General features: G+C 40.0%; 1 protein-coding gene across 4 annotated transcripts; it reads left to right on the plus strand.

Annotated features, from left to right (window-relative positions):
* Nucleotides 1–822: 822 nt before the first annotated feature.
* gad1b (glutamate decarboxylase 1b) lies at nt 823–22,922 on the plus strand. Of its 4 annotated transcripts, none has more exons than XM_056266070.1 (17): nt 824–1,179; nt 2,161–2,287; nt 4,071–4,133; nt 6,581–6,724; nt 7,841–8,083; nt 8,444–8,534; nt 17,682–17,794; nt 18,027–18,142; nt 18,291–18,370; nt 18,525–18,579; nt 18,820–18,936; nt 19,051–19,115; nt 19,210–19,288; nt 21,440–21,589; nt 22,383–22,490; nt 22,578–22,667; nt 22,749–22,922. In XM_056266070.1, the coding sequence occupies exons 2-17, from the start codon at nt 2,212–2,214 to the stop codon at nt 22,920–22,922; spliced, it is 1,764 nt and encodes a 587-aa protein (XP_056122045.1). In that variant the 5' UTR covers nt 824–1,179; nt 2,161–2,211. The 4 variants fall into 4 exon arrangements, with proteins under 4 accessions (XP_056122048.1, XP_056122045.1, XP_056122047.1 ...); XM_056266072.1 differs by lacking the exon at nt 824–1,179 and adding an exon at nt 1,777–1,801; XM_056266071.1 differs by lacking the exon at nt 824–1,179 and adding an exon at nt 1,830–1,850.

Below are 22,922 nucleotides of genomic sequence, written 5' to 3' on the forward strand. Positions count from 1 at the left end.
ACTTTTTCTGTTTAGTTGTTCAGACAGCGCAAGACATTTTAGCGCCATCTGATGGAGGAAAAATAACACTACTGTTTCACACATATGACCGAGGCCAGTTGTCACACAAGAAGGCTGTATTTAAAAAAAAAAAAAAGGCTCATCTCAGCAACTATAATATTTGGAGACAGAAGTCCAGTTATAGACTAAGTCTTATAGTAATTTTTGTGATTTTTTTATCCTCTAGACTCTAGAGTAAAATGTATACTATTTTTTAAATATCTGTTGCACAGGTGAACACAATAAAACCGATCGTTCCATGCGTTAAGATAATGATATATACGCTTTCAAATGCTTTTTGTTGTCAGGACTTTAATGTACAGAAACTGACTATCATAAAAACCTACTGGAGTGAGAAGTTGTGACAACTAGCCCCGGTCTCTCTCTTCTTGACCCCGTGGAGCTGTCCAGGGGCTGAAACTGCGGCAGACAGTGGAAACCAGTACTGACAAGCTGGATAGGTAGAGGTTTAAAAATGAACGATCTTACAGACATGAACAGAGCAGCTCAAGTGTTTTTCCAGGGCGCTGCCCAAAATCCTTCATTCAAGTTCAAGTTGGTCTGTTCTCTGTTGCCACCTCGTGGATGTCTTCCAGATGTCTCGAATAGGTGATAACTGGAGCTGATCCACAAGTCGTGCATTAAATGAAGAAAAAAAAAACATTTTTTTTTACATTAGGATTGAATGCTTTCATTTGTTCATTGCGTCCTTTCAAAACAACAACAACCATAAAAATGTGAGCTCGTCCTCATGATGTATCTGCCTTTCTTTCTCTCTCCCTCTCTCTCTCACTCACCGTTTTCTCACTCCCACGCTATTTTGACGTGTGTGTATATATTACTTGGAGAATTAAACTTCATGTGTCTGATGACTTGAGTCCATATAATAATCCTCAGAAAGTACCCGTGGATATTAACCCGTGGAAAAATACAGCTGAAGTGAATTTGGGAGATTCTCCTCTCGCCTTTGGAAGGATAAACACTGAATCAGGAATTTGGCGCTGGATGGATTTTTATTTTCTTGTGCACTCTTCTGGTTTTCTAATATCAAGTGTCTCACCGCCACATCATCACGCGCTGTGAAACATCCTCCACGTGCCATTTTTCTGGATTTTACTGTGACACCTGTGACTTCGCAAGGTAAGCGCTCACCTTCTGCGTTCTGATCTAAGCCCTTTTTTTCTTTTCTACAATATTGGGAAGATAACAATATGAGAAAGAAGAGCATAAACTGAACTGTGCCTTTTGTATTCAGTTATAATAAATGCATGTAGAGATTTAAACCAGTTTCTGTGTTCATACTGGAACGCGTCTGGCAAAATAATGATCTAAAAACATGGTGTAATTTAACACATGAGCAGCGCAATGATTTTTTTGCCCATATTTCACTAACTCCGACAGTGATTGATGCGCATTATTTGAGGATATTTAAAGATCATCTTAATTGAGAAATCAATAAGTAGCTCCTTTTCTATACATTCTCTCTTTTTTTTTTTTTTTGCGAGCATCGTTTAAGCTTCTGATCATCTGTAACAAAGAAATATTATTTATCATCGTCACCAATACGTTCAAATGATTATTTCTGTCCTGATTCGTCGCCTTTGTTATGCTGCGGTTGAAGTGAACAGATTCTTCGTTTTAAATGATTCGATTTAAAGACCTCGTTACAGAGCCAATTAAGTCAGACTTCACGGTCTGCTGCGCGCTGGAGCTCACAGGGGCGTCTGGAGAACACAGCCATCCAAAATACCAACTTATATAGGTCGGACTATCTTCAGAACTTACCTACCGTTCTTTTCGTTATTTCTTAGGTGTGTTTTTTCTTTCTCGTGCTGTAATGTGCGCTGTTCTGTCAGAGCGCATTTCTGAACATGACAGAACACTGAGCGCGCGCGCGCGTGGCGCTAGACAAATTATCCCGGTGACGCGGAGTGAATTACTGCCATTTCATAAGGAGAATTTGATGCGTGAAATTGTGCTAGAAAAAAAACGCTTATTTTTATATAGCTAGTACTCTTTATACTTTATATGAGATATTAGCCAGTCTTTTTTTTATATAAGCAACTGTAATTTGTGCCATCACTTTGTTTATCCTAATTTCTACACATTTTCCGTGTGTAGTGTGGGTTTTTTCCTTCAGTCTGAAAGCAGTGAGGTGTTTCTCCAGGACTGATGGCGTCTTCTGCACCTTCTTCCTCGGCTGGTGATATGGACCCAAACACGGCTAATTTACGACAACCTGCCACAAGTAGGTCTCTCTGGATAACGCGTTTTTCACTTGGCTTGTTTACTCCGTGGGGTGGCGATGTTCATCACTGCCCTGAAAAACACACCGTGCCGTGTGAGATGTCTATTAGCTGACAGCTTGAGAGACAAATAATAAATTATCTTTAGATAGATAGATAGATAGATAGATAGATAGATAGATAGATAGATAGATAGATAGATAGATAGATAGATAGATAGATAGATAGATAGTTTACAGTCATGCCAATAAAGCATTTTTAAATTGAATTGATATTAAAACGAGAACCCCTGATTATCGTTTTATTACAAAAAAGATTATTGCAATACGATATTATAGTTTTAATTATATTTGACTATAGTTTTTGTCATAAAAATGTCAATTCTTCAATTGCAGGGAGATCGATGTAGCCTATATAGATGTAGTAATAATAATAATAATAATAATCTTATACCGTTATTTTATTTTTCCTATTTTTCTAGATAGTTTTAGTCTCAGTTCTGCAGATTACAAATGAAAATAGCATGCAAATTGTATACTTAATTTTACTCTCAAATAAGAGCATCCTGCTTCTGCCTAATTGCATTTAATTATGGTCCCGATCTTATAACAATAGCTCTGCATTTTGCCACGTTTTATGGGAGCTTGAAGAACAGCAATCAGCCATCGTCTGCTCTAACAGACCCACCTTAATAGCGCAATTATAGAAATTACCCGCCATCACGGTCCAATTCACATTTTCCTTTGTAAATATGCTGAAAATGCCCGAGTCAAGATTTTTTTAAAAATAAAAATACATAAAATAAACTGGTTTGATCTGATTTGATTAGGTAAGATAGATACAAAATAAATCAAAATGTCATGCTAAAAAAATAGTGCAAGAATATGAAGATGTAGTAGGCTACCAATGTTTTTTCTGCTATATGAATTTTGATATAAATTGTAAAAAGCATTATGTGTTGTGCTGTGCTGTTTTGTTGTGTGTGTGCGTGCGCGTGTTTTGCTATTATCTCCCTGCCAAGCTCTATCTCACGCTCACTGACCTGAGGGGCGCGCGCTGTCTCTGCCTCATCTGACAGCGCGCGCCTGGGGCAGATCGAGCTAGATCTGCCCTCAGACAAAACCCACCCCAGAGATACATTCATTTCAAACTATTGACGATAATAATAATAATAATTCCCCTTCGTTTCTTATCGCTCTATATACACACTTGCACCATTTTGTTTATATAAATGATATTTGTCCTTGCTGAATTCATGTTCAATGTGCAAATGCTTACTGCTGTGAGTGACTGTTCATTTTATTTCATTTTCCATTGTATCAGCATCTAAACTTTATGGCTGCATCTGTCTGGTCACTAATGCTAGAGGTCATTCGTGTGTTTTTTCGAGTGGTGTATTTCCTCTCTCTAGGCTCACTGTGTGACGGCTGCAAGTCAAACACAAGCGATTCACTCAATTAATTCCGAGACCTCATTTCATGCCCGCTTATTTTAAACCGCCTCTTTGCCGGATGTGTGCCACCATCTATTAGCGGCCTGCCTCTCTGATAGCCTCTATTGATCGCTTGGCGAAAATCAAGCCCTTTCAAAAAACCTGAAATAGACACATAGAAGGAGAAAAAAGACACACGTTCGGCAAAGACCCGAATCTGTTGCGCACATTCATTGTCTTCTGCGTCAATGCATGTTGACCCTTAATTTTGCGCTTTCTACAGCATCTCCCATAGCATTAAGAATAGAATAAACTCTGGGATGTTGAACAGCTCTCCAAACGTCTCGTTTTAGCCGGCGACGCGTGGTACGGGGTTGCGCACGGATGCACGAGGAAACTGGGCATGAAGATCTGTGGTAAGTTACAGTGCCAACATTATTTCAGTCTTGAGGTCAGTCAAGGTGCCAAAGTGGAGGGCACCTTTATCCATGCTGTTGTTGCTCTGTTGACCCAGGTTTGAATACATATGCCCTAGATATGGAGCACGAGACTGTCGTTGCGTGTTTCCATCACACTAAAGGTCAGCGAGCTGTTATTTGCCCTGTAGGCGAGTGTGTGAACAGGTCTAGTCTTTTGTTCCCCCGTATCACCCCTTGTTCACTCTCATTATTATTTTCTGGACAAAAATAAATAAATAAATAACTGACATATACTGACAGAAAAAACTGTCAGTATATGTCAACTGACAACTGACAAATAAAGCCCCGAGTTGGAGGCACGATTTGTGTAGGTTGTTAGGCAAGAGAAGAGAAAAATAGCCCGTAGAGAGTGTGAATCATCACTGTCTGGATGGAAATATTTTCTCACGGTCACTTAGATAGGTTTTCGTAACTGGATTTGAAACTCTATATATCAGGAGAAAAAAGGGTCTGCCTGTGTTGCTCTCTATTAGTTTCCTGGTGGGTGGTGCTCTCCCTCTCTCTCTCTCTCTCTCTCTCTCGACTTGTCTTTTTACGCCACACTGCTCTTTATAGCCTGCTAAAAGATGGGAAGAGGATTGGGTGTTTTTAAGAGGATGACGTCTGGGAGGATGTGGCCACTCTGACTCCTGCTGAACTTTACATCGTTTTACTCTTGTGTATTTCAAGGCCAGATCCTCTCGATTTATTTTTTTACCTTGTGTGCTTTTTGTTTAAAACATGAACATGTATGGAGAATTATGCCCTGGTTATTGCAAAACCACATTAATCTAATTAGTAATATGTATTACATGCTAAAACCTAAGGGGAAAAAACTGAATGATCATTAAAATTGTTGATGTATAAACAATATCTGGAATTTTCGCGCCCTCAGCTTAATATTCTGCTGTCGTTTGAACTCATTTAAAAAGCGTGTAAATAATTAGTCAAATTATTATCTATCTATCTATCTATCTATCTATCTATCTATCTATCTATCTATCTATCTATCTATCTATCTATCTATCTATCTATCTATCTATCTATCTATCTATATTTTTGTTAATTTGTTTCTATATGCATTCATTTATGTGTATTTTTTATTTATTTTGATTAAACTTTATTTTAAGGTGTCTTTGTAATTATATATTTAAGTACTGAGTAATATTAATGAACTAAATATACTTACTATAGGGTTAGGTTTAATTTAGGGTTAGTTGCGTGTAATTCTGCATAATTTATTGTAGTAACTACATGTAACATATGTAACAATGACACTGTAAAACAAGAGAGAGAGCTCATGCAGAAATGGATCTGAATAGACTCATCTTAACGATTTAAAGAAACGAAATGAATGCCTTATCCAGTGTGTAAACCATTGCTCAAATAAAATCATATTTTTTAATGAGAAGATTCGGCGTATAAAAAATGTAAATAATTTGCTATTTGTATCTTAATTGCATGCGCAATAAACATGCTCGACGTTGTTGTGAAGACAAAAAAAATCCTTTAGCATGAGAAAAAGAGAGAGATTTGGTCTTTAGCACGAGAGAAAACAGAAAAAAAAAACCCATTTGATAGCCGCAATGAAGTCGTGTCGCCTATTGATGTGGAGCGAATCTCCAAAGATTTACGGCATCGAATAGTCATTAGCTCTTATCAGAACCGAGCCTGAATGAGAGATGGGCTGAGGGTGGCAGAGGCGAGTATTAACGCAGGCCTGCTCTCTCTGATAATATTGTGCGATAGTCCAGCTCAAAATGAAAGAGATAACACAACCGGGCCCTCGTGACCGAAAGGCGGATGCTCTAAGGAAATATGCTGTGAAATATTGAAAAATATTCTTTATAATCTTGCTAACCATCTGTGACCCATGTTTTACAATAGCTTTACGCAGACCTTCATAAATAAAATCAGTCGAAATAATAAAGAATGCATGCACTATGAACGAAAAACAGGCTATTTTGTATTTTTTGGGTTTGACTCTCTTAAGTAGGTCTTTCTGCTTTGCCTAACATGTGTGTTCATGTTCATGATGTTCCAATAAAACATCCTCGATGGATCTATTGAATGTGCCTGTCGGCTGTTAATGACATGATGAGCATCTGGTCAGTCACGCGGAATCTGTGAAGGATGATATAGCCAAACTCGACCGGGTTTCATGTTCCAAAAAAAAAAAAAAAAAAAAAAACACACCCTACATGTCCTCTGATGTCATACAGTAGCACATCTGAACTGAACCTCAACCAATCCATAAATAGCGCTGTCCCACTAAAACCCCAGTCACTGGAATCACCAGGTATAAATATCAGCGCGTAGAGATAGCCTACAACTTTTGTCCATAGCATCCATTATCAAGGCTGAGGATATGTTTTGCAACTCTCCCCCGTGTTGTAATGATGCAGGTTTCCTGCAGAAGAACAACAGTCTGGATGAGAAGAGTCGTATGGTGGGCGCGTTCAAGGAGAGCGCGAGGAACCAGCTGACGCGCGACAACAGCGAGCGCTACACACGCGACGAGACGGACTTCTCCAACCTGTTCGCTCGAGGTGAACACACACACCACCACACACACTTCTCGCTCTCAGTGCCACATTTCAATCTAGCGCATTGTTGCTTCATCAGAAAATATAACAATTAGAAGTTAAAGAAAAAGAATTGAATGGTCGCATTGTATATAAACTAAAAGCATTATATATAGGCGACAGAACCGGTCTAAAGTTTTGAAACATTACTATTTTAATGTTTTTAAAAGAAGTCTCTGATAATCATCAAGCCTGCATTTATTTGATCAAAAATACAGAAAAACTGTAATACTGTGAAATATTATTACAATTTAAAATAATGGTTTTCTATTTTAATATAGGCCTACTTTCAAATGTAATTTATTCCTGTGATCAAAGCTGTATTTTCAGCATCATTACTCCAGTCTTCAGAGTCACATGATCCTTCAGAAATCACTCTAATATGATGATCTGATGCCTATACATTATCAATGTTGGAGACAAGTTGTGCTGCTTAATATATTGTTTTTTTTACAACTTGTGATACTTTTTTTAGGATTCTTTGATGAATTAAAAAGTTAAAAGAACAGCATTTATTTAAAATATAAATATTTTGCAACAATATACACTACATTCAAAAGTTTGGGGTCAGTAATTTTTTTCTTTATTTATTTGAAAAGCGATAAAGGTTATACTGTTAGAAAATATTTCTATTTTGAATAAATGCTGTTGTTTTAACAAAAATCACAGATTAAAAAATAACATGTTTCCAACATTGATAATAACTAATATCAAATACGCATAATGATTTCTGACACTGAAGACTGGAGTAATGATGTTGAAAATTCAGCTTTGCATCACAGAAATAAATTATATTTTAAAGTATATTAAAATGGAAAACCATAATTTTAAATTGTAATAATATTTCACAACATTACTATACTTTTCTGTATTTTTTTTTTTTAATCAAATGCAGGCTTGGTGAGCATAAGAGTCTTCTTTCATTCACATGATTGACTAGTGACCTAGAAATGTCCAATGGAAAAATCCCACATTTTCAGTGTGGATTCAGACTTTTCACCTCCATCACTTCAACCCCACTAATATTTCAATTTTATAAATGAAAACACTTCTTATCTTTACATGCTGCCTCTATTCTAGATCTACTGCCTGCTAAAAATGGCGAGGAACCCACAATCCAGTTTCTTCTGGAAGTGGTGGAGATCCTCACCAATTATGTTCGCAAGACCTTCGACAGATCCACCAAAGTGCTGGACTTCCATCACCCTCACCAGCTCCTGGAGGGGATGGAGGGCTTCAACCTGGAGCTGTCGGATCAACCGGAGTCGCTGGAGCAGATCCTGGTGGACTGCAGAGACACGCTCAAGTATGGAGTGAGAACAGGTACAGGCCAGTGACATCACAAACACACATCAGTGTATCTCGAAGACTGGAGGAATGATGCTGGAAATTCAGCTTTGCATCACAGGAATAAATGACATTTTACAATCATTTCAAATGTAAAACAATTATTTGAAATGTTAATAATATTTCACAATATTACTGTTTTTACTGTATTGTTGATCAAATAAATGTAGGTGAGCATTAGAGATTTATTTCAAAAACATAAAAAGAATCCAACCCCAGACTCCTGAACAGCGGTCTATACAGAAAGTATTTATGGTCTGGTTGATTAATGTTATGATATTAAAGAGTATTAACTTGCACTTCTGTTCTTACAATTCCTGTAAAATCTCTTCTCAGGTCATCCTAGATTTTTCAACCAGCTTTCATCTGGACTGGACATCATTGGTCTCGCTGGAGAATGGCTCACCTCTACTGCCAACACTAACATGTGAGTTAGATCAGCCTCTCTCCTCCTCTCCTCTATTCTCTTCTCCTCTCATCTCTTCTCCTGTCATTTCTTTTCCTCTCCTCTCCTCTCTTCTCTTCTCCTCTATTCTATTCTCTTCTCCTCTCATCTCTTCTCCTGTCATTTCTTTTCCTCTCCTCTCTTCTCCTCTCCTCTCTTCTCCTCTCTCTATTCTCTTCTCCTCTCCTCTCCTCTCCTCTCCTCTCCTCTTCTCTGCTCTCTTCTGTTCTCTTCTCCTCTCCTCTCTCTTCCTCTCTCTTCTCCTCTCATCTCCTCCCTTCTATTCTCCTCTCTCCTCCTCTCCTCTCTCCTCCTCTCCTCTCCTCTCATCTCCTCCCTTCTATTCTCCTCTCTCCTCCTCTCCTCTCCTCTCCTCCCTTCTATTCTCCTCTCTCCTCCTTTCATCTCCTCCCTTCTATTCTCCTCTCTTCTCCTCTCCTCTCCTTTCCTTTCCTTTCCTTTCCTCTCCTCCCTTCTATTCTCCTCTCTCCTCCTCTCCTCTCTCCTCCTCCCTTCTATTCTCCTCTCTCCTCCTCTCCTCTCCTCTCTTCTCCTCTCATCTCCTCCCTTCTATTTTCCTCTCTCCTCCTCTCCTCTCCTCTCTCCTCTCTCCTCCTCTCCTCTCCTTTCCTCTCCTCCTCTCCTCTCCTCTCTCCTCTCTCCTCCTCTCCTCTCCTTTCCTCTCCTCTCTCCTCTCTCCTCTCTTCTCCTCTCCTCTCTCCTCTCTCCTCCTCTCCTCTCCTTTCCTCTCCTCTCCTCTCTCCTCTCTCCTCCTGTCCTCTCCTCTCTCCTCCTCTCCTCTCTCCTCCTCTCCTCTCTTCTCTCTCCTCCTCTCCTCTCCTCTCTCCTCTCTCCTCCTGTCCTCTCCTCTCTCCTCCTCTCCTCTCTCCTCCTCTCCTCTCCTCTCTCCTCCTCTCCTCTCCTCTCTCCTCTCTTCTCCTCTCCTCTCTCCTCTCTCCTCCTCTCCTCTCCTTTCCTCTCCTCTCCTCTCTCCTCTCTCCTCCTGTCCTCTCCTCTCTCCTCCTCTCCTCTCTCCTCCTCTCCTCTCTTCTCTCTCCTCCTCTCCTCTCCTCTCTCCTCTCTCCTCCTGTCCTCTCCTCTCTCCTCCTCTCCTCTCTCCTCCTCTCCTCTCCTTTCCTCTCCTCTCTCCTCTCTCCTCCTGTCCTCTCCTCTCTCCTCCTCTCCTCTCTTCTCTCTCCTCCTCTCCTCTCCTCTCTCCTCTCCTCTCTCCTCTCTCCTCCTCTCCTCTCTCCTCTCTTCTCTCTCCTCCTCTCCTCTCCTCTTTCCTCTCTTCTCTCTTCTCTCTCCTCTCCTCTCCTCTCCTCTCCTCTCTTCTCTTCTCCTCTCATCTCCTCCCTTCTATTCTCCTCTCTTCTTCTCTCCTCTCCTCTCCTCTCTTCTCCTCTCCTCTCCTCTCCTCTCTTCTTCTCTCCTCTCCTCTCACCTCCTCTCCTCTCTTCTCCTGTCATTTCTTTTCCTCTCCTCTCCTCTCCTCCTCTCTTCTCCTCTCCTTTCCTCTCCTCTCCTCTCTCCTTTCTCCTCCTCTCCTCTCCTTTCCTCTCCTCTCCTCTCTCCTTTCTCCTCCTCTCCTCTCCTCTCTCCTTTCTCCTCCTCTCCTCTCCTTTCCTCTCCTCTCCTCTCTCCTCCTGTCCTCTCCTCTCTCCTCCTCTCCTCTCTCCTCTCTTCTCTCTCCTCCTCTCCTCTCCTCTCTCCTCTCCTCTCTCCTCTCTCCTCCTGTCCTCTCCTCTCTCCTCCTCTCCTCTCTCCTCCTCTCCTCTCCTTTCCTCTCCTCTCCTCTCTCCTCTCTCCTCCTGTCCTCTCCTCTCTCCTCTTCTCCTCTCTCCTCTCTTCTCTCTCCTCCTCTCCTCTCCTCTCCTCTCTCCTCTCTCCTCCTGTCCTCTCCTCTCTCCTCTCTCCTCCTCTCCTCTCCTCTTTCCTCTCTTCTCTCTCCTCCTCTCCTCTCTCCTCTCCTCTCCTCTCCTTTCCTCTCCTCTCCTCTCCTCTCCTCTCTTCTCCTCTCTTCTTCTCTCCTCTCCTCTCCTCTCTTCTCTTCTCCTCTCCTCTCCTCTCTTTTTCTCTTCTCTCCTCTCCTCTCCTCTCTTCTTCTCTCCTCTCCTCTCCTCTCCTCTCTCCTCCTATCCTTTCCTCTTTCCTCTCTTCTCTCTCCTTCTCTCCTCTCCTCTCTCCTCCTCTCCTCTCCTCTCCTCTCATCTCCTCCCTTCTATTCTCCTCTCTTCTCTCCTCTCCTCTCCTCTCCTCTCCTCTCCTCTCATCTCCTCCCTTCTATTCTCCTCTCTTCTCCTCTCCTCTCCTCTCTTCTTCTCTCCTCTCCTCTCCTCTCCTCTCTCCTCCTCTCCTTTCCTCTTTCCTCTCTTCTCTCTCCTTCTCTCCTCTCCTCTCTCCTCTCCTCTCCTCTCCTCTCTTCTCCTCTCATCTCCTCCCTTCTATTCTCCTCTCTTCTCCTCTCCTCTCCTCTCCTCTCCTCTCATCTCCTCCCTTCTATTCTCCTCTCTTCTCCTCTCCTCTCCTCTCTTCTTCTCTCCTCTCCTCTCCTCTCTCCTCCTCTCCTCTCCTGTCCTCTCCCCTCGGTGGGGTCATTTGGAAATAACATGTTGTTTGTGATACATATGTAAGTGTTTCCGTGGCTCTGAGGTTATGTAAAGGGTTTGTTTGAACGCTATGGCTAGAGGCGCTGTCTTTGTCAACTCTGCATCGAGTGATGTCTCTGATTGCTGGAACACCCGGTGCCCTCCAGGCGTGTGAGATTGCATATTGATCAGCACATAGAGTTACACATTTGGGCGCTGCGCTACATGATATAAAGAGCAAATTGACTTGAGCTGTTTTATTGGACATTTCTGTCTGATGAGTTGCTCATGCGAAGTGCAAAGGTGATTAGGAAAGAAACGATAGTATAGATTGCACTGACACATAGATTTCTTTTTTCCTTTTTAAGTTGCAGAAAACACATAGGCATAGAGCGCTGGCTGCAGGGATGATTTATTTGTGTTGGTCATCCCAGAAGTTAGCATCACACTGGTTCCCTCGACAAACTGTGACCAACAACAGTTTATGATTCCATCATGATAACCTTTACAAATTAACACAACTTTTGAAGCCTAAATACAATCTATAAACGAACTACACCACGGCCACATGACTTCAACATCACCAGCATTAAGCATCAGCTCTTTCAGCACTTATTTAAAAGCATTTTCCCTGAAAGTTTGAGTTAGAATAGTTTGCAAGAGCATGATTATAAATACAGCAAGGCTGTGAAAGCTAGTGAGTAGACGAGTTTCTGTTTGGCTGATGATGTTTAATGTCCCCGACAACCTCTATAGTCCCATTGAGACACTTGACAGCAACCACCTTTTTCAAGACAAGTAAAACTTTAACAAATCACAAGTGGGGTATTACCGATGTTGTAGAATCAAACGTGAAGATACCTTGAGCTTGTGTTCACCAGACATTTCAGACATTTAACAAAATTCCCATTGACATTGGGGCGATGGAAGCAGAAGTGCACACCCAAATCATTACCACTGATAAAAAAAACAAGGATTTGTGCAACAAGACTTAGATATAGCCTTTATAACCAGTTCATCAGGTGAAAATGAGCCTTTTATCCCATTTATAAAGCTGAAGCTGATGGTTTTTTTTTTCATGAAGCTATGACTGTGCAGCACTGAAGAGTCTTACAACACTAAAGCACAGAATGGACTTGTACCAAATCTATTTAACAGCCCATTGATTGTGTGTGACTGTGGGCTGGTAGGAAGTGTGTGCCAGCTGGGACCAGCCAGTCGGAGAGAGTGTGTGTCCCTGCGGGCTGAACAGTCTGGCCATCGAGTTTCACTCCCAGAGGCCATTTTGATCTCAGAGGACCGAGCACTTCATTACAGCTGTCTTTCTTAATATAAACAGAGAGCTTCTTATAATAGAAGTCACTTACGGTGAGAAAGGCCTTGTTAAATAGCCATAACTATGAACAACGGGTTTTTGCAATAGGGAATTACTTTGATTAATATCCTCTTAAGCTAATTCATGCCACATACGAAGAGGAGGAGAGCAAAAGAGAGAAAAGAGCAGAGCTGAAAACATTAAAGTATTTATAGGGTCTGTTTAAATAAAGTGAGCTCCAGTATTTTAGGGCATCATAGATGCTCTTCTGACATGAAATCTGTTTATGTTGCCCTGTATCCCATTTTGGACTAAATCTAAAGCAGTAGAACATGTAATGCTGCCATGCAGGAATGGAAGGAGCCTAAACGAAAGAATTTTTTTTTTTACTGCGAACAATTAACCCAAATAACTATCTGAATTCAAAATTGTGACGATTATTCATTTCTATGCACTTGTATCGTGCATGTCGCATGTACATGGTATCACAACTAAATGTTATTACATTAAGCAAACTGATTAACTTGACATCATTTTTAACGGAAGAGCGGATTAGGTCATTTGTAACGTAAATGTGCAATTCCAGCATCAACATAACCATTTTATATAGGCTACAACATAATAGAACATTAACATTTTCTAATCTTACTAAAAATGCATAAAATAACACTTTATTACTACTCTTATCCCACCACGTGCAATGGGCAAATGAAAATGCTGTTTTTCATATTTGATCGAGCTATTGTTCTTTCAACATGAAAACAGTTTAACATGATGCAACCGTGTTTGAATGAGAAACCTGATACAACAGAGTTCAAACTAAATTAATTATTTAAAGGGGTCATATAATGGTACATGCACTTTTACAAGTTGATTGTACTGAAATGTGTGTTGGCAGTGCCTGTACACAACCATCAGATAATGATAAAAATCCATCCAGTGTTTTTGTTTTAATCTCCTTATATGTTTTCCCCAGTCTCAAATCGAGCCGTTCGACCATGTGACGTCACACGCTCGGAAGCCCCTCCCACGATTGTTGATTGACAGGAGCGTTTCAACACAGACCCGCCCTCGCTCGTGAGCCAGCTGTCAATCATAGTCTGCGCGGACCGGCGCGGTCATTGTTGATATGCTGGAGCACTGTCTATGAGAAGAATGGCGTCTAAGCGATTGTGGTGTTCTGTTCTTGGGTGTAATAACGAACACAGTCATTTTAATGTTCCTGAATCCGAACCGCTGAAGACGCAGTGGCTGAGTTTGTTTTCGAAGGGAATATTCCCCACGAGCAACGTCAATGCTCTCATGTTTGCGCGAATCATTTCTCAGCAGACTGCTTTATAAACGAGGGTCAGTATAAAGCTGGTTTTGCTAAGAAGCTGCTCCTGAATAAAGGATCGGTACCAGATATTCGTGTTCCTGCTGAATCTCCAGAACAACTGAAGTGAGTGTAACGTTTTATTAAACTTTATATTAATATTTATATTAATCCTTGTAAATCGCTAGATGCACGCTTCACAATGAATGCGTCTAAGGTTTACACTCAGGGTACATTACGGCATGTTTTCTATGTATGACGTTCTCAATATAATGCATAATCCCACGTTTATACTGAACAACGTATTATGGTTATTGTGTTATTGTGTTACAAACGGTGTACGCCAGAGCCGGCTCTGATGTGCGCAGGCGTGCTGAAAACAGAGCTGTTTTTACCAGGTAAAATAAGTGTTTTCTTACAATACTAATGAGAATTTTTAATTAAAGTATATTACAAACTTTTAATTTAGACCCTAAAGAATCATATTAGCTTGTACAAAAATGGCATTATATGACCCCTTTAAATAAAGTGGACGGCATCAATAAATCATTTTTTGAGTGTATTTTCAGCCCATTCTCATCCCAAGGCGTCATCTAACTGACGCTTTTGACCATGGTCAACATGCCGACGCACATGGTACCCCTTAAGCGTCAATATGAGACGCGCCTCCTAGTGGTCTAACCCTAACCCTACCTCAGACCTAAACCTACCCATAACGGAAGCATCATCTAACTGACGCTTAAGTACCATGTGCGTCGGCATGTTGACGCATGGTCAAAAGTGTCAGTTAGATGACGCCTTGGGATGAGAATGTGTTGGTATTTTACCTGACTAAGCCCTATGTTGCGACTGGCATTTGACATATCATAATATTTTAATTTATTATCATAATCATAAACACTGCTTTGTAGTGCAAATAGTTTTACTGTTAACTGCTCTTTGTTATTCTTTTAGTTATTTACAGCGCCTCGTGAATCGTATGTCTATGAACAAGGTGCCAAATAAGGTGGATAGACTTGCTTCCCATTTATTATCTATATGATAGATCGGTGTTTCAGTTTGACATGCCCCTTATGACATCACAACTTGGCAACTGGTAGAATTCCGAGTTTCCCGCTTGTAAATATGACATTGCTCAGTCATTTATCTGCTTAGAACTCGGAATTCCAATATTTCCAACTTGAAGGGCGCATATAAAAAGCCAGTCCCAGAGAGATAAGCTCAGTGAAAAACATTTAATGAGGCTGACAAAGCAACAACTTTACCCAATTTGACCCAATATGTGTGTTTACAATTTAGCTTTTTTTCATGCTTTTCATGAATAACACTATTTGTTTGACTGAGTACATCACAATCCTAATATGAACACCATATCTGAATTCATTGTTCACATTTTGTTTCTTATGCAGTAGACACCAAGCATAGTGTTTTCTTTGTGACATTTGCTTTAACAGTATAAATAAAAACATCCACAAGTGCTGCTGACATTTGAGAAGTCAAGAGGTGATCGATGGTGTTGGCCGGTTTCCTGTATTAAACCTTGAATTTTGCCCTTTCTTCATATTTTATTCCTGTAAAGCATGATGTTAAAAAGCACTATATTTGTATTGAATGGTAGATGGAGTCATGACAGTGCTTTTATACGTGAAGTACGAATGGCAGAGGTGTGTTAGTTCACTAGATGAGAGTGTGGGAGTCTCTCTGTTGATTAGTTCTTCACTCTTACGCTGAAGCTTTCTCAGACGCTCAAAATCTCGGGATAAACATTTTTCCTTCTCTCCCACATTATGCCGTCCTGTGGCTCGAGGGATAAAGCTGTTGTGTTCGCCTCCCACTGCTCTCTGCCCCATTTTGAAGGATTTCACCTGCAATGTTTTAGAATGTTTCATTTCTGCACTGCTGAGATTGTCGCTTCAGCTGCTGCTACACACACACACACACACACACACACACACACACACACACACACACACACACACACACACACACACACACACACACACACACACACACACACACACACACAAAGGGCTTTGTGAGAAGAGAGTGGGGAGTGTCCTGTTCTGTGAATGGACATGCTGCAAATGCTGCTTATTCTGTCATTATTCACCGTGACTAATTTAGACCCATTATTTCTCATCAACGGTGACACACACTGACCGGCAGCTAATGGACTGACACACACACACACACACACACACACACACACACACACACACACACACACACACACACACACACACACACACACACACACACACACACACAAAGAAGTATTCATACACCCTCAAAATAGCTTCACATAAAAGACAAAAAAGAGATTTTTACATAAAATGTAAGTGGTGTTTTGGCTGGTTTCTTGGGATTTCATCGAGCTTGTGTGGGTTTTAGGGTGTTGCTAAAAGCCCTTTTGTCTCTATGATAAACGATTTTCAGTGGTTAATGCCGATATTGATATCTAGAGACCAATATTGGCCAATATAATGCTGATATATTCAGTGCATTATACAGCAAATGAGATGAGACATTTTTTACACACAGTATTTACTCAAAAAATCACTTTTCAATTAAATGTTATTATCCATTAATAAGACACTGTCACAACGAAAATGATGGTTCATCTCTTGTTCTCTTGATCAGGTATTGTGCCTATAGTGAGCATGTGATTATGACTTTATGTATGCAAATGTATATGACACAATTTCATAATAGTCCAATGGTAAAAGGTCCCGATATACATTGTGCCACCGCCACAATATTCAGACAGGTATTCAATTTCCGGTTGATTTCTCCTCCTTTGTACATGAAAATGCAATTTGTCAAATCCAACACGTGTAAGAACTGCGGGAAAATACATTGTTCTATTTATATGACATTATGACAGCCGGAGTCATGTTTTAGCTGCATGTTATTGATGATTCTCGGTTATTTTTTACTGTCTTAAATCTTTGTTCCTTTTGTGACGGAGCTGAACAATGTGTCTGCCCGGGGCTGTTCCCTGTCCTACTTGTGTTCATCACACTTTCGTCCCTCTCTCGTCTGAATGAGATGGATGTGTGCGGGAGTGTGTTCTTATCAGGCGCGCACAGCCGTCCGCTCATTTGTGCGCTGCTGTCCCCCGTCAGACTGAAGTTACTCCTGCATTTAGACGGACAGATAGCCATCAGAATACCGACTCCCTTCATTAAAACACCCTGAAATGAGCCCTTATCTAGTCTATCACAGCCGTCTTTTAATTAGCGATATTCAAAGCAGCCGAGAGGGACAGAATATTCCTCTGTTGGAACAGTGTCTGCAGGGACTGTGAATCTCTGAAGAAGCTGTTGCCTGATTTTGACGATTTGGAGAGCTATGGACGTCATAAATATAAATCTCAAACGAACCTCATAACCAAGTCAAGTTTCATTAAAAAAAAATTAAAAGAAAAACACCACACAGTATAAGCTTGTTTCAGTAAACTCTCGCAATTCTGACTTTTTTTCGCGCAATTGTGAGTTGCTATAGGCTATCTCCAATTCTGACTTTATAAATCGCATTTGTGAGTCAAATCATGCAATTTTGAGAAAAAAAGTCTGTTTTTTTATTCTGTGGCGGAAATAATGCTTCCATATTTTAAGCGTAGCTATTGTAGCCTGACATTGTAACGCCATATCTATCAATCAGCATTCTTGGAAAGCCAATCAGAATCGAGTTCCAAAACTAACTCGCCAATCAAAAATCATCAATTAAAATAATGTGAATGTGATTTTTTTTAAGTGTAATTTGTTTTATTATTGATCATTTCTTTACACTGTGATTTGTTTGTTAAACTAAACAAAACTATTTCTTGTGACTACATAATATGACTGTCATAAATATTAATCTCAAACGAAGCTCATATTGACCATATTTCATTTGGTGTTTGTGTTCAGGTTCACCTATGAGATCGCGCCCGTGTTTGTTCTGATGGAGCAGCTGACCCTAAAGAAGATGAGAGAGATGATTGGCTGGCCGAACGGGGATGGCGATGGACTCTTCTCACCAGGTAAAATCAATCGAAATAATCCAAAATTATTTAATATTACAATTACAAACGTATGATGTTCCCTCAAAACATGTAATAAAAACAATGACCATATATTATGCATAAAAATAGGTAGGCTGATGATGAAATTATGACGTATTTTCACGTTGGCTTAATTCCTTTGACACGTTTAATTTCACACAGCTGTGATGTGAGAGGCGCTGAAATACACTGAATGCTCATCTGTTCACAGGTGGTGCCATATCAAACATGTACAGTGTGATGGTTGCACGTTATAAGTATTTCCCAGAAGTCAAAACCAAAGGCATGTCAGCAGCACCACGACTCGTGCTCTTCACATCTGAACATGTGAGTACACACACGGCAGTCAAACAGAGGATTTGTCGCCCTCTGGGGGTCATATATTTATTTTTGTAGTGTAAGTAATTGATTCTATTCTATCTATAGTATTTTGGCCATTTTGGTTGACTGGCAACACTTGCTTATTTTTTTGCAGAGTCATTACTCAATCAAAAAGGCTGGAGCTGTACTGGGATTTGGAAAAGAAAACGTCATTCTCCTGAAGACAGATGAGAGGTATCATGACAGCACAGTTCTGTGTCAGTTACATAAGAATAAAAAGCTCAAAACTATATATATATACAAGCACTTGGTTACTTTCTTTCAAAGCTCATGTTTTATTTGCTTTTATAGTCCCTCCCACTTATACCTAATTGGCTGTCTTGTTTAGGGGGCGTGTCATACCTGCTGACTTAGAGGCCAAGATCATTGATGCTAAACAGAAGGTGTGTAAATGCACAGACTACACTGCTCTGTTCTGTGCTCTTGAGACAAGTGAGTGAGAGTATTTAACCTCTGTGCCTGAAGAGTTCAGTGGATCAATACTGGGGCAGGTATCCTCCTCAAGCTGATGGATGATTTGACCTTTACGTGCTTCAGTTAATGAAGTGGCACTCTGCTGTTCGGGCATTATCTTTAGGCCATGCACTATCAACAGTGAATGTGATTTTAAATGTGTATTTTAGGGTTACGTGCCACTGTTTGTGAATGCGACGGCTGGTAGTACAGTATATGGAGCATTCGATCCCATCAATGACATTGCCGACATCTGCGAGAAGTACGACCTGTGGTTGCACGTGGATGTAAGTTTGACTCAAATGCATGCATTTTCAATCAGTGCTTTCAGGATTCGCTGGTAACTAAATACATGAATATAGTGTATGGATCACTGAATAAATGAATGAGTAAATCTCCAGGGCGCATGGGGCGGAGGACTGTTGATGTCCAGGAAACACCGTCACAAGCTAAGCGGCGTTGAGAGGTGTGTAAAAACCATCGGCGCTGAGGTGCTAAAATGACTATATCTCAGGTAAGGTGCAGTGTGAGCTGAAACCCCTCTCGTTTGTTTGTTTCAGGGCAAACTCTGTCACGTGGAACCCTCATAAGATGATGGGAGTACCGTTGCAATGTTCAGCCATCCTGGTTAGAGACAAGGTGAGACTTGGACATAAACAGACATATACACTATTGTTCAAAAGGTTTTTTCCCCCTAAATAAAATTAAGGGCTGAATAAAATTGATCAAAATATTTCTATTTCAAATGCTGTTCTTCTGAACTTTCTTTTCATAAAAAAAATCCGGATTTTGTTTTATATGAAGCAGCACAGCTGTTTTCAACATAGATAATAATCAGAAATATTTTATGTGCAGCAAATCATCATATTTGAAGGATTTTTGAAGGATCATGTGACACTGAAGACTGGAGTAATGATGCTGAAAATTCAGCTTTGATCAATAAATGACAGTTACATATATTCACATGGAAAACAGTTATTTTAAATTGTAATAATATTTTTTTTACAGTGTTTTTGATCAAATAAGCAGAAGAGACTTAAGTCAAAAGCATTCAACAATCTTACCAACTCCAAACCTCTGAACAGTATTGAACATGTACAAGCAGAGCCAAAACCTGCTAATGGCCGGTGACTTAAGAAAATGTAATGGCCATCTATATTTTTTACCAGCCATGAAACTGTTTTTGCAAAAACAGGGAGTTATGACACCTACATTTTAACAAGTGAAAATACACAATTCTCTATTGCAATTTCGATACCACAGCTAAAACTACTAGCTTAACTAATACACATTCAAAACATTATTAAAGACCAGTAAAAAAAAAAAAGAACAAATAATCAAATTACAAGCAAAAGGACAAATAAATACAATATAACAAATATACAAATCAAATAAACAGAGCTTTTCAGGTCTGACGGTAGTTTTCAGCTACAGAAATGTACTAAAAGTATGCAAATGTAAAACACCATTGCATAGTCTTCACTGTATAAATTAAACATCTGTATTAATTAATCCTTATTAAAGTTACAAAAGCTATTTAGTCAAGAGCAGTGAGTGATTTTTTTCTTTGTCCTTTGTTGTTTGATTGACAACAAAAACACAGTCAGCATCAGGAATATTAGGCTGCTGTCACTATAAGAGCGAATGCATGGATCTAATATACTGATACTAAGGCTGCATTTACACTGCAGGTCTTGATGCCCAAATCCGATTTTCTGACTATATCCGATTTTTTGGACGACCCGCTTACATCATCTTTTAAAAGTGACCCGTATCCGATGTTTGCATTTACACTATACACTGCTGAAACTATGGGGCCTAAAACACATGTGTTTACTTTCTCAATTGTTTACATTCACTTAAGACATATCAGAGTGTTAGGATACTTGCTATTTCTTTCAACATAATTTTGTGTGAATTTGTCTGCTCCAGTGCAAGAAGACATGAAAGATAGCTTAGTTTAGTGTTTGTTCGCATGCGGCTTTCTGCGCGCACGCTTCAGATGGATTCGCAAACAAAACTTTCCAACTAGCGCGAGGAATGAAATGTATCCCTTTTGCGTCTTCTTGCGCTTGAATATTTAAATTGTCTTGGCTTAAACTTTCCTGACAATTCGTGACAAAACGAACAGTATTTATATCGTTTTTACCTCTTGTAACGCACAGACCGAAGCGCCCGCGCCCTCAGATCACTTTGACATGGCTGTGTTTACAAGAGGTAAAAACGATATAAATACTGTTCGTTTTCTCACACAAACCGCTCGTTTCGTGTCTTAGGCCATCAATGTGTACTTACATTTACGAGTCATTAAATCATGTTTAATTTGGACTTCTCTGTGCATGCTCTTTGAGGTGGTGACCATAGACCTGCATTATATGAATATCTACCTAAAAAGACCTAAAAATATCAAAGTTGAAACTACTGCGGAAACAAAGACACCTACATCTTGGATGCCCTTGAGATAAAACATATCAAAAATTAATTTCAAAGTGAACTATCCCTTTCAAGTTTGTTCAAGTTCATGCATTGTTAGAATTAAAAAAAAATGTTACCGGCCAACTGGTGAGTGACACCGTTTCATATACTCGTCGTCAACGCCGATTTTTATTTGGCGAGTGTTCATTTAAGGCCCTGTGTACAAGTCTAAACCAAAATCTTGGCTATGCAGTTACACACCTAACTGATGTGGATATATTCATCTGCTAAATGAATGCATGTAGATCAGGTTTAGTTAATACAGCTACTGATCACATTTGAGAGGGACTTGAATACGCTGTGCTTCTGTTTCAGGGCATTCTGCAGGGCTGCAACTCCATGTGTGCCGGATATCTCTTCCAACCAGACAAACAGTACGACGTGAACTACGACACCGGAGACAAGGCCATCCAGTGTGGCAGACATGTAGACATCTTCAAATTCTGGCTCATGTGGAAGGCCAAGGTGCGTCCCAGCAGCCGCTATTATGTCAAGTCAAATTTATTTGTAGCGACAACCTTAAAGAAAATCATATTTCAATGTTTATGATATCTTCATGTCACATTCAGCAGATCAGAGCTGATTATAGTTTACATTTCTCCACGATACAAGCAATCAAGCAGTTGAGATTTGATATAAAGTATCACCGCATGCGGATAAAGTTGGACACTTATACTGTATATCCAACTTTATATAAAGAGCTGGGCAATAGTTTAGTTGCATTTTGTGACTAAATAAAAAATCAGGCATTTGCTGCTGTATGTAGTTGCTTTACATGAGCGTACTATATGAATGCAATATAAAGTTGTATATTCAACTTTATATAGAGCTATGTGATTATACAGTTACATTTTATGATGATGTAAACAATCAAAGAGTTGGGATTTGCTATATAGTAGACTATATGTTGCTGTACCTTTTTCGCATACTGTATGTATGTGAAAAAAAGTTGGATATAAATATATCCCACTTAATATAGGCTATAGAGAGGTACATTTTTGCGACAAACAAACTGAGATTTGCAATATAGTATATTTTGCTTTACATGAGTATTAATTAACTATAGTTATTTACTTACTATAGGGTTAGGGTTAGTTGTAATTATGCATCATTTAATATTATTACTATAGTAAGTACATGTACCTTAAAATGAAGTGTTACCCCAACTTTTAATATAAAGACAATTATGTGGCTCTAGCATTAAATATTTTGTAGAGGAAAACATTTTTATTGTGCCTGGTGAATTGTATCCATGCAGGGCACAATTGGGTTTGAGCAGCACATTGACAGATGCCTGGAGATTTCTGAATATCTCTACAATAAAATCAAGAACCGTGAGGGATATGAAATGGTCTTTGAGGGCCAGGTTTGTATCTGGAACACACATATTTATAGATTGAAAGAACTGCTTACCTAACACTGGATGTAATGGCTTTTATTTTGCTCTCTACAGCCCCAGCACACAAATGTTTGCTTCTGGTATATTCCGCCAAGCTTGCGTGGCATGCCACACGGAGACGAACGAAGGGAGAAGCTACACAGGGTACTTCATCATCTCCTATAACTACCAAATCAAGAGTAACTACAGTAACTGGTGTCATAAGGACTCTGTTTTCCCCTGCAGGTGGCGCCGAAGATCAAGGCATTGATGATGGAGTGCGGCACAACCATGGTAGGGTACCAACCACAGGGAGACAAAGTCAACTTCTTCCGAATGGTGGTCTCCAATCATGCCGTCACAATGTCAGACATCGATTTCCTGATCGACGAGATCGAGAGGCTGGGTCAGGACCTGTAA

This window comes from Rhinichthys klamathensis, unplaced genomic scaffold (genome assembly GCF_029890125.1).
Source record: "Rhinichthys klamathensis goyatoka isolate OS25496 unplaced genomic scaffold, OSU_Roscu_1.1 h1tg000244l_1, whole genome shotgun sequence".
Taxonomy (NCBI): Eukaryota; Metazoa; Chordata; class Actinopteri; order Cypriniformes; family Leuciscidae; genus Rhinichthys; species Rhinichthys klamathensis.

Coding starts and splice junctions, on each gene's coding strand:
- gad1b (XM_056266070.1), top strand. CDS start 2,212: ATGGCGTCTTCTGCACCTTCTTCCTCGGCTGGTGATATGGACCCAAAC. Junction 18,937..19,050: donor ACCTGTGGTTGCACGTGGAT/GTAAGTTTGACT, acceptor GTAAATCTCCAG/GGCGCATGGGGCGGAGGACT. Junction 19,289..21,439: donor CCATCCTGGTTAGAGACAAG/GTGAGACTTGGA, acceptor CTTCTGTTTCAG/GGCATTCTGCAGGGCTGCAA.